At 50.2% G+C, this 12,058-nt stretch overlaps 1 protein-coding gene and 2 pseudogenes across 3 annotated transcripts; all 3 read left to right on the top strand.

Moving 5' to 3' along the window:
* Positions 1–5,592: 5,592 nt before the first annotated feature.
* LOC309556564 (uncharacterized protein) lies at positions 5,593–7,167 on the top strand (the record flags this gene model as incomplete). The annotated part of the gene is made up of 1 exon (XM_082259009.1): positions 5,593–7,167. One exon carries the CDS (start codon positions 5,593–5,595, stop codon positions 7,165–7,167), a length of 1,575 nt encoding a protein of 524 aa, XP_082115135.1.
* A 167-nt stretch (positions 7,168–7,334) lies between these two features.
* LOC309556563 (integrase/recombinase xerD homolog) lies at positions 7,335–8,041 on the top strand (annotated as a pseudogene). Its single transcript has one exon. The product of its transcript is annotated as an integrase/recombinase xerD homolog (transcript).
* A 75-nt stretch (positions 8,042–8,116) lies between these two features.
* On the top strand, positions 8,117–8,758 carry LOC309556562 (annotated as a pseudogene). The gene is made up of 2 exons: positions 8,117–8,120; positions 8,164–8,758. The product of its transcript is annotated as an uncharacterized misc_RNA (transcript).
* The last annotated feature ends 3,300 nt before the right edge of the window (positions 8,759–12,058 follow it).

Genomic DNA, 12,058 nt, shown 5'->3' with positions numbered 1-12,058 from the left:
TGGCCCGAGCAGGAGTGGGTACCTGTCAAAACTAGGTACCTGCTCCCCCCGCAGAAAAATGACATGCCAAATGGGGCATTAAAGGGGATGAGGAGTGCCTAAAGTGGAAGTTACACTTTTGGGTGGAACATCGCTTTAAGTGGTAATAGCCTGTGGGCGTCAGGGAGAGGCAAGAGAGAGGAGCAAGGCTTCGGGTGGCTGCAACGCTGGATCATGGGAAAAGTGAGTATGTGTTTATTAAAAGTCAGCAACTACACTTTTTGTAGCTGCTGACTTTTATTAAACTTAAAAACAACTGGAACTCGGCTTTAATGAGAAAGCATGTATCACTGTGAAACTAACTGATAAAAGCCTATTTTTTAACTAAAACAAATCTAAAAGTGAAACATTACAGTAATTGCACAACCAAATGTGCACTGCCAAAGTATACTGTTGCTCGGGTTGTTTTGAATGATTTAAGGCATTTGGTAAGCCTGTAATTAAATGGATTTCTCTTTTTTCCCCCCACTTTGTTCTGGAAGCTAAGTGAAAAGGACTGCAAATCCAATGTACAATATTTTCTATTTTTTCTACATGAACCTAATGGCAGTGCTCAGATTCCTATGCCTTTTTATTGGCAAAAGTTTACATATTCACCCTATAATTGGCCAAAAATTATTCTGAATATCTCCACCAGTGACTTTATTCCAGTTTAAGGCAAAGTGTGGGTTCTCCAAATTACATACAGGAATACCATGCAAATCAAACCCAGGACAGATTTTCTTATCACTAGCATGTGTAGCACGATTCTAGGACAATATCCCCCAGACAATATCCCCCCGGACAACATCCCCCCAGACAATATCCTCCCTGGACAATATCCCCCCGTGGTGCTATATAAATACTATATAAAAAATAATAATAATAATAATATAGAGGTCAAGAGAGCTTTGAAACTGGCCTGTATATTCATGCTTCTTCAGCCAATACCTGGTCAGGAGAGAGCCTGACCAGCAGGGGGCTGAGGGGATTATAAATATCCTGGGGTGTAGAATGGCTTCCTCCTGTTCCTAGGGGAGTAAGACCAAGCCTAAGGGCTGAGGCATCTCTGAGATTTTCAGCAGCTTTAAAGGATTATTTTTGGGGTCCCAGTCCCTGCTTGGGCTGGGGGACCTCTGTCCTAGTCCCATGAAATCATGCATAAAGCTCATCTGAGGATCCAGGACACAGGCAAAAAGTACTGAAGCTGAGTGGTACTGCAGGCGGCAACACAGTACAGAACACAGTACCTGCCATGTGGATTTCAGAGACTTTTATTTGCCCTCTTTGGGAGAGCTAACAGCAGTACATCCAGGACTATACAACTATTGAGGGGTTCCTGTTTGGAATCTAGTTACCCTTCATATTCCTTAGGGTGATTCTCACCCTGAAGGAGCAGTTCAGACTTAGAGTCCTCCATTACAATTTTGTTAGAAATCTTTGGAGTATTCCAAGGCTCATCCTTCCCCAGTTCTTTCAGCAATTAAACTGCAAAAAGACATGTACAGCCTGTTTTCTGATTTGAGTAACTGTGAACTACCATGTGCCTGTCTGCTATGTGTCTATCAGAGAATGGAACCCAGGACTAAATAGGCAGACTAGTCCTGGGTCTGCACTGCACATGAATATGTTCATTACAGGAACATGCTGAGTGGGAGGCCTGTTTTCTGCCCCTGGAAGCCCTATCTCCCTGTAGGCTATGCTGTTTCAAGCTGGCCATGAATAAAATTCAGCAGGGACTGGACAAATTTTGATATTGGCAATCCTTACATGGAAGAAATTTATCAAACAACAGGTTGGAAAATGTTCAAGGGCGTGCCACTGTCAGAATACAATGTCCTGGCAGGGGTGATTCCTCCATCAACCTTGTTTTGTGGATGGAGGAATCTGTTAATTTTGCCCAGCTTAACCACTTGCTGACCCTATAACTTACATATACGGTGGCAAAATGGCTGCGCTGGATCACATAACAGGTCTGGGGAGCTGATCGACAGGTACCGCCCATCCTTCAGTAAAGAGGGAGAACAGAGATCTGCCTATGCAAACAAGGCAGATCGTTGTTCTCTCAGTACAGGAGGCATGGATCCTGTGTTCCTGCAAACCATGCCTTCCCCTAGTACAAGCAACTCCCCCATAGTAAGCAAAAAAACAGCTAGGCACACAGTTAACCCTTTTATCATCCCTGATGTTAACCCCTTCCCAGCCAGTGTCATTAGCACAGTGACAGTGCATATTTTTTTAGCACTGATCAATGTATTAGTGTCACTGGTCCCCAAAAAGTTCAAATGGGTCAGTGTCCGATTTGTCTGCCGCAATTTCGCAATCCCACTAGAAGTCACTAATCGCCGCCATTACTAGTAAAAAAAAAATGAAATAAATGAAAAATACCATAGTTTGTAGACACTATAACTTTTGCGTAAATCGATCAATATACGCTTATTGGGATTTTTTTACCAAAAATATGTAGCAAAACACAAATTGGCCTAAATTGGTGAAGAAATTTGATTTTTTTTTTCAATATTTTTAATTAGATGTGTATTATAGCAGAAAGTAAAAAAAATTGTATCGCAAAAAATGGCCTAGTAATTAAGGGGGGATACATTTTCCCAGAGGGCAAGTCCACATAAGAGGAAAACATTATGCATATCATGATTCTCCATTCTCCGATTCCTTATTCTTGAAAGTATAAAATACATAGGCTAGTGTTTAGTCTGGGCCTCTTCCAATTTGTCCTTGGCTGACTGACCAGCTGGAAACAAAGAGCAGACACGTGGCAATACACCAAAGCAACAAGACGGACCCGGATCAATGTCACACCATTATCACTCACAGTAACTTCGTTTATAGTCAATGTCTAAATCAGATTATCTTCTAGTGAATATTTTTTCAAATGTAAATCTTTAAATTTATCACTAAAATGAATTTACTTTAAAAGTATCAGTAATTTATTTTAGTAATATTATTTACTCTGTATTTACAAAGTGCATTGTACAGAATGTGCCCATAATGCAAACACGGTGTACAGTACACAATACTCAGTGAGGGCATCCAACTGGCACACCTTCTGTACACAGTTCACTATTTGGCTTGCAGTCCATTGCAGGTGATCACCTTGTGGCTGTTCAATACATTCCTTCTGCTAAATGAAGAACACACAGTATATTGCAATAAATGCTCCAATATGAGATTTATTTACGTATGTTTTTTTGTAAATGTTAACTACAATTTTATATATATTTATATATATATATATATATATATATATATATATATATATTGTGAGGGGTTAGCTCGGTAGCAGGGTTCGTTACACAGAGAGACAGCCGAGGAGAGACATGCCCGGCGACAGGAGAGAAAGGACTAGGCATAGGGCATACATGAATGGGTGAGAAAGGGAAGCGTGCAGTAAAGGTCAAGTGGGGGACAAAAGTAGGTGGGCTAACAGGGGGGCACTTACCTTATTGGTCAGTGGTACAGGCAGGGGGTGGAGAGGTTGAAATATAGGTCCAGGGTAGGAGGGGTCAGGTCAATCCTGAAGGAGAAAGCGTGGAAGAAAAGTCTGTGTGTCCAGCTGCTGCGTCTCTTCTTGGATCTGCAATAGAGGGGAGATGAGTGAATTGGATGGCCTGCTGTCCCGTCTCCGGGAGTTGGCTGAGGTGCATGGCTCAGACTGGGTGCAGGGACAGGTGGCCAGCACCTTGCAGGGGGCCGGGGAAGGCCCCTCGCAATTGAGGCCTTCCTCCACACGTGCTAGGAGGTCTAGGCCTCCGGAGCGCTTCAGCCCAGATCGGGCCCCCAGGGCTCAGCGTCGCCATGGGAGCCCCAATAGGGACCCTTCAGCCCCCCCCTGCTAAGCGTGTGCCTGCTTCGGCGGGTGGGGAAGCTGGGAGGAATCCCCTTCATGGACGGAGCCCACGGGGGAGGGACACTCACCTTGCTGCAGCCCGGGTCCCTTCCTCCATCATCGTGCGGCCGGATGGATCGGCGGGTGTCCCTGGCGAGGTTCCGGTCGGGGCATCCGCTCGGCGGGGGAGAGCCAGTGCTGCGGGTGCCGGCCTGCTGCCTGGGGCGGCCGGGGGCCCCATCCCGGATCGTGATGGTCGCCGAGTGAGCGGGGGGAGCCGATCGGGTGCCCTGCAGCCGTCTGTGAGGACCTCCAGGCCTGCTCCTAGGCCTGGGAGAGCGGAGGATGTGGAGGAGAGCGGGGCGCGCGCTGATGACGTCATCGGGAGGCGCGGCTTCGGCTTAAAGGGACCACGTCTGCAGCAGCCTGCTTCTACAGGATCGAGCTCCAGGCTGTCTGTGAAGAGGAGATCCGTCCAGAGGAGGGGGAAGACGGCGGCGGCGGAGGTTCCGGTCCACAGTCCAGAGGTCGTCCGATCGGAAGGGGAGGTCAGCAGCTCGGAGGACGGTGAAGTCGCAGATGCTGTTCCTGTCGCAGCGGGGGGATGCCGGAGTGGCGGCTGGGGGGGCGTCCAGCCCTGGGCAGCCTGGTGAGTGCTCTATGTCTGTACTGTCTTCTGCTGTGGCGTCTGATGTGTTGTCTGGCCCGGGGGGGGGGGGGGTTCGGTCCGGGGTGTTGGGGGGGATGTGTCCGCCCGGGTGGGTCTGGAAGTGTTGGGCAGCCTGCGGGACTTGGTGAGGCGGCTGGAGGCCAGTGCTTTGGCGGCCCCTCCCTCGGTGGCGGCTTGGGCCCCGCCGGGACTCGGGGCAGTGGTGGGGGGCTCCCGCCCGGTTCAGGGGTCGGCGGTGGCGGGAGCCCAGGCAGGAGTGACGGTGGCGGGCACGCAGACGGAGGAGGCGTCGCGGGCTCCGGTTGCGGCTGCGGTGGACAGGTCCGGGGACGGGAACAAGGACTGTGACAAGGTAAGGTTGGCGGACGCGGCGAAGTGCGAGGTTTACGTCTGCTTCGAGGGACCGTTGGGGGCTCACCTTAAGCCCGAAGTTCGCGACAAGATATGGAAAGGTGACTATGTAGAAATTTTTTCCCTGCTCCCGTTGGAGAAGTTTAACCTGGATAGGGTTAAGCCGGACGAGAGCAAGAAGGAGGAGGAGGAGAAGCGGCGGTATCGGCTGATCCCCCGTACGTTTGCCAATTGGTTGCAGGCTTTTGCGATTTTGGCGAGCGTTATAGGGGAGAAGGCGCCCGAAAATTGCTCGGCGTTGTTCTGTTACCTGGATGCGATTGGGGAAGCCCACCGTGTGTACGGGGGGGTGGCCTGGTTGCGTTATGATGAACAGTTTCGGCAGCGCAAGGCGGTCCGGCCCTCCATCCGGTGGGATCATAAGGATATCAGCCTGTGGATGAAGTTGATGACGTCTGCCCGGGCGGGGGGTCAGTTTTTTCCAGGGGGGCCGGCGGCACCTCGACCTCGGGTTCATCGGCCGATAAGAAGAAAGGGGTGTGTTGGCAGTTCAACGAGGGCACGTGCAAGTTTGGGAGCTCCTGTCGTTTTAAGCACGAGTGTTCGGGATGTGGCGGCAGTCACCCCCTGTCCCGTTGCTTTAAACGGGGAAAGGGGCGTGGTGGGGAGGTCCCTGGCAAGAGGGATGACTCCGGTGAGGGTGGCAAGGATGGTACCGTTCTTAAATAGGTACCCTGATCGGGAGGCGGCTGGCCGTCTTGAAGTGGGTTTTCGGGAGGGTTTTCGCATTCCGTGTTCTTTGGAGGGGATTCCGCCCTTGGCGGGCAACTTGCGTTCTACCCGGCTTTACCCGGAGGTGGTGGCGGAGAAGCTGGCTAAGGAAGTGGCATTGGGCAGGATGAGTGGGCCTTTTGCTTCGCCCCCGTTGCCGGGGCTGGTGGTTTCGCCTTTGGGGGTGGTCCCCAAGAAGGAACCGGGCATGTTTCGCCTGATTCACCATCTGTCCTATCCGCGGGGTGGCTCTGTCAACGATGGTATTGACCCGCGGGCGTGTGCGGTTACCTATACGTCGTTTGATGCGGCCATTTCTTGGGTTCGAAAATATGGTAGGGGGGCCCTGTTGGCCAAGGCCGACGTGGAAGCGGCCTTTCGCTTACTGCCAGTTCACCCCGATAGTATGCACTTGTTGGGGTGCCGTTGGCAAGGATCTTATTTTGTGGATCGCTGCTTGCCGATGGGCTGTTCCATTTCGTGTGCCTTCTTTGAAACCTTTTCTTCCTTTCTGGAGTGGGTGGTTCGGGATGTGTCGGGGGTTAGCTCCATCATCCATTATTTGGATGACTTTTTGTGCATAGGGCCCTCGGACTCGAGGACCTGTGCGGTCCTCTTGGGGACGCTGCAACACATCGCCGCCCGTTTTGGGGTTCCTTTGGCTTCGGACAAGACGGAGGGCCCTGTGACGGAATTGGTTTTCTTGGGCATCACGATTGACTCTCTGGCCATGGAATGCAGGTTGCCGTTGGACAAGTTGGTGCGTTTGAGGGAGGAGGTTAGGCAGGCGAGCGGTCGTCGCAGGATCACGCTGCGGGAGTTACAGTCCTTACTCGGTAAGTTGAACTTCGCGTGCCGGATAATTCCCATGGGGCGAATTTTTTGTCGCCGTTTGGCTGCGGCCACGTCAGGGGTACGGGCCCCTGGGCATTCGGTGAGGCTTACCAGGGGGCTTCGGGCGGACCTGAGGATTTGGGATATGTTTCTGGAGTCTTACAATGGCTGCTCGCTGTGGATGGACGGTCCGTTTAGCAACGGGGACTTAGCTCTATTTACGGACGCAGCTGGTTCTGCGGGGTATGGGGCATTCTTTCAGGGACGGTGGAGCGCGGAACCTTGGCCGGAATCCTGGAGGTCGACGGGTTTCCTGCGTAACTTGGTGTTGTTGGAGTTGTTTCCGATTGTGGTTTCGGTGGCTCTATGGGGGGCGGGCTTTGGCAACAAGAAGGTGCGTTTTCATTGCGACAACATGGGGGTGGTGGAGGCGATCAATAACATCTCGGCGTCTTCCCCCCCGGTAGTTAGCCTGTTGCGCCATCTGGTCCTGTTGTGTCTGCGTTTCAATGTTTTTATTTATGCTGTGCATATTCCGGGGGTTTCTAACCAGGTGGCCGATGCCTTGTCTCATTTCCAGTGGACCGAGTTTCGCGTGTTGGCGCCGGCAGCGGAGCAGCATGGGATTCCCTGTCCGCGGGATTTGTGGACGGTCCCCTTGGAGGTGCAGCGGTTTTGATTCGGCGGTCACTGTCCCCTGCGACTTGGGAGGCGTATGTCAGGGCGTGGGCGGAATGGCGTTCCTTTTTGGAGGAGGTAGGGGGGACAGATTTGGGGGTGGATGTGTCCGCTCTGGTGCTTTACTTTGTGTGTATGAATTTTGGGCGGGGAGTTTCGGCGGCGGCCATGGATAGGAAACTGGCTGGCATGGCCTTTTGGTTCAAGTTGTCAGGGGGGTGGATTTCACCAAGGCTTTTCACGTGCGGCAGGCGTTGAAGGGGTACCGGAGGTGTAACCGGGGCCGCGATTCCCGGCGTCCGGTGTCCTTTTCAGTGTTGGGTGTCGTTCTGGAAAAACTGGGCTCTATCTGTTCGTCATCTTATGAGGGCCTGCTGTTCAGGGCAGCCTTCCTGTTGGCTTTCTTTGGGGCCTTCCGGATTGGGGAACTGGTTAGTCCATCGACGAGGGTGGCTGGGGGGCTGCAGCTGGAGGACATAGTGCGCACTGCCTCCTCGGTTCGGATTCGTATCCGGAGGTCCAAAACGGACCAGGTGGGCAGAGGTAGGTGGGTGGAGCTGTTTCGGGGCAACGGAGCTGATGTTTGCCCGGTGGGGGCTCTGGAGCGTTATCTTCAGGTTCGGCCTGAGGTTGGGGGTGCCTTATTGGTTCACTTGGACGGTTCTTGCCTGTCCAGGTTTCAATTTGTGGCGGTGTTTAGGAAATGTTTGCTGGCCGGGGGCTTCGACCCGGCGGCTTATGCGTCCCATTCCTTTCGCATCGGGGCGGCCACAGAGGCGGCCCGTTGGGGTTTGGGAGAGGACGTGGTCCGGCGCATTGGGCGGTGGGAGTCGCACAGGTTCCGGTCCTACGTCAGGCCCCACCTGGTGCAGTAGCCCCTACGGAGGGGTTATAGGGGCCTGTTTGTGTGTGTTTTCTGCGTAATTTTCGTGTCTGTTTGGTTGTGTTGTATGTGTGCGTTGGGTGTAGGGTGCACTGTCTTTGTTTCTTTTTGCAGGTGTCCGGCAGTGTCTGATTTGGATCCTCGGCCATTCGTATGTCTTCTGGGGGGCCAGGCGGGCGGAGGTCAGGCCTAATGGTAGACAGTTGGGAGTTCCCCGGGAGGAGGGCAGGGTCAGGTGGATAGGTGTGCCTGGCATGCTGTGGAGCAGGGTCGTGCCGGAAGTCTCCCGCTTTGCCAGGTTGGACAGGGCCCCGGATATCCTTGTTTTGCATGTGGGCGGGAATGATTTGGGTCTCCGCTCTATGCGTGAGCTCATTCGGGATGTGAAGTTCGACTTTTGAGGCTTCGCACTTCCTTCCCTGATATGCTGGTGGTGTGGTCCGACATTGTGGCCCGCACTTCGTGGCGGTCGGCTCGTTCAGTCGACAAACTTAATAAGGCCCGTATTAAAGTGAACAAGGAGGTGGGGAGATTCGTCAGCAGGAATGGTGGCCTGGTGGTGCGGCATCTGGAGCTGGAGAGCGATACGTGGCAGTTCCTTCGTGGGGATGGGGTCCATCTCAATGCTATTGGCACTGACCTGTGGTTCTTGGGTTTGGAGGACGGGATCCACCGGGCCTTGAGGGTGTGGAGGGGCGCACAAGTGTAAGGGGTCACACTTGTGGCGCTGTGGCGGTTTGGGGTCCTTGACAGGGGTTCAGCAAACTGGTTTTTGGGAAAAATGGTGGGGACCCATCCGAGGTATGGCGTCCTCTAAATTGTACAGGTGGGGTGTCTGGGTCGGCTGTGTTAGTCCCCGAGGCGGTGCTTAGCGGCTGGGGAAGTGACCAAGCCAAATGGTGACCCAGACACAGAAGTTGGTTTTTACATGGTACTGTCAAGGACCACAAACATAGATCTGGGTTATTGTTATTATTATTATTGTTATATTGTTATTTCATAATTTTATATTTGTTATTTAATAAAAGGCCATGTCGGCCATTTTTACTCCAAGACGAGTAGTGTGTTTTGTATATAGTTTAAGTGGGTGTGGGTATTGGGCAGTTAGCGGGTGTTTTTTCGTAGTCCAGCACGGGAGCTCTGATCTACCCAGATCATGGTTGTAAACAACAGTCTATGGTTTATTCTTCCACTTTTCTTCAAACAAGTGCAAGCATCCAAAACAGCATAATTCAAAACAAACATAAAATAAACCCTGGCCACTTGGGGCGTCTACCTTCACACACAGGAACCTACCTATGGTGTCTGTCCCAACCTACTGCTGGGCAGACACTGCTGGTCATACAGCAGAAAACCAATAGTCTTTGTTTTCTTTTCACACAGAAAAAATCCAACACTTCACCTTCAGAAGTCTTTCAGCTGACTGCTCTCCTCAACTCACACAGCTCCAGGAGGCATTCAGCTCACTGCTCTCCTTAACGCACACAGCTCCAGGAGGCATTCAATCAGTAGTCATCCTCTGGATAACTTATAGAGGCCTTAATTGCCTCATCCTGAATAGCTGAAGATTTTTCAATGTCCTTACACCTTTCTGGCTACCTCTGCAGCCGACACCCTATAGTAATTGGTGAATTGTCTAACCAAGGCAGAAATGTATCTCCCGTCTGTGACAACACCCACAGATTTACCTGACTTCCTGTCACAATATATATATGCAAAAATTGAGACGTGATCCAAACTGTAGTGGTGCCACATCCCATGAGTCAAATGCACAAAAAGGAAAGGGGAAGAAGGAACACTAACCCCCAAATATAGTAGGACTTTATAGGCAACCACTGATTAATCTCACAAAAAACGTACATTCTTAGATAGTGTAAATACATACAAAATGTATTAGTATAAAATGACATAAAAATCATCACAGATGATGAATAAATAATATTCTGCTATACCAAAAGAACCCATGTGTGGTCCGACAATACAAAGGGTCAATGTCTAGGGACTAAAATTATGGTCGACCTCCTGTGCCTGGAGCAACAGGGTTCTTATGTACATGTATATTTGCAATTCCTTGAGTATGCCTGCACATAAGAACCCTGAAATCCACACATATTTAGCAATCTTTCAACAAGGCTTTTGGATGAGCTGCATCTAGGGTTACTGTTTACCCAGTAAAAACATTTTGTGCTGCCAATGTTATCAATAGGAAAGAAGAGAGAAGGGCAATACTTCATGTCCCATACAACATAGCAATTCCAGCTGCAGCCTCTGATCACATGACAACCTTTCTAATGTGGACAACAATGGGGTGCTATGGAAATACCTGCAGTGCCTTGAAAAAGTATTCATACCCCTTTCAATTTTGCACACTGGGGATGGTATGTTCAGGGTGATGCACAGTGTTAGTTTATTTGTAAAACATTTTTAAAATCATTCATAATTTTCCTTCAACTTCACAATTATGTGCCACTTTGTGTTGGTCTATCACATAAAATCCCAATAAAATACATTTATGTTTTTGGTTGTAACATGACAAAATGTGGAAAATGTCAAGGGGTATGAATACTTTTTCAAGGCACTGTATCCTTCATATTCAGAAGTACAATACGATTTCAGCAGTAGTTTGGCCCTATATCTATCTATATCTAAGTTTGCCCCTATATCTAAATCTGCGGAATCACAAATGCGCAAGCACTCGCGGCTGCAAACACTGATGTGCAATCGTGCACACAATGCGTGACAGATCCTGGAGCTCAGTGCCCTATTTAAAGCCAGCAATCTGATCCACAAGTTGCTGGATGGTCTTCAGCTTTCCCATATGTTCCTGTCTCTGCCATTATTGGATTTCCTGTTACCGAGGCCTTTGACCTGTCTTGTCTCCATTCCTGGCATGGACCCTCAGCTTGCTCCATTGACTCCTCTTCTGCGGCTGATCCATGTATGACCTTTGGCTTGCTCTTCAAAATCAGCTGCTGCCTGATTTCCAGTGTATGACCCCGGCTTACTCCTGACACTGCTTGCTGCCTTACCCCTGGCTGATATCCCATGAATGACTACTACTGCCCTGGCCAGGGCCCTGATAGGGGGGGGGGGGACCACCAGTCCTCCTGTAGGGGGCCCAGGCACACAGGGTGGCCCCAACAGGACTGTAAATCTGTGCGGTCGGGCAATTACAGAAGGAAGCCCTGTGTGGCACTCTGCAGCAGCTGAAAGCCAGTTTCTCCCTCTCCTGTCAGCTTTCAGCTGCTGCAGTGAGAGACACAAACACAGGGCATCATTCCTGTAATTGCTTCTCTGACACTGATCCCCCTCCCTGTTCTATCTGCTTCTGATTCCCCCCCCCCCCCCCGCGCAGCATTGCATGCTTCCCTGTCTTGTAAAAAAAATAACAAATTGTAAAAATAAAAAATTATAATTCAACATTGTAATAATTAATTTTAAAAAATTATAAAATAAAATAATTGTAAACTTTTTAACATTTAGAAAAGAAAAAATGTAAAAAACAACTTAGAAAGGGTGAATTCACACAGGTTCTCTGTTTTGTTTGTGTCTGCTAATAATGATTTTAGTGTATTTGTAGTTAAAATATTGTCTTAATAAATACGGGGGGGGGGGGTGGTAAGGTAGGCTGTACGGGGCCCAGTGATTTCTAACAGCAGCCCTGGGCCCGGCTCCTGAACCTCCCTTCTGCCAAGTCTCATCTGGTACATCTGAGCAGTGGCGGCTGGTGCTCAAAATTTTTTTTTGGGGGGGGGCGCAAACAGAAAAATCGAATAGGCATTGCTTTGCGGCAAAAAACGCGACAAAAAATTGCATGACTTTGAGGTCACAAAAGTGTGAAAGGGGCCTTCAGTAATCAAAGTATAGTGTGCCCCCATTCAATGCAGAGTGACCACAGCGTGCCCCCATTCAATGCAGAGTTAGCACAGCGTGCCCCCATTCAATGCAGAGTGACCACAGCGTGCCCCCATTCAATGCAGAGTTAGCACAGCGTGCCCCCATTCAATGC

Source organism: Pelophylax lessonae (assembly GCF_965119305.1).
Source record: "Pelophylax lessonae genome assembly, chromosome: 5".
Taxonomy (NCBI): domain Eukaryota; kingdom Metazoa; phylum Chordata; class Amphibia; order Anura; family Ranidae; genus Pelophylax; species Pelophylax lessonae.
Note: the sequence above shows the minus strand (reverse complement) of the source record. Positions and strands in the feature narration are given on the sequence as shown.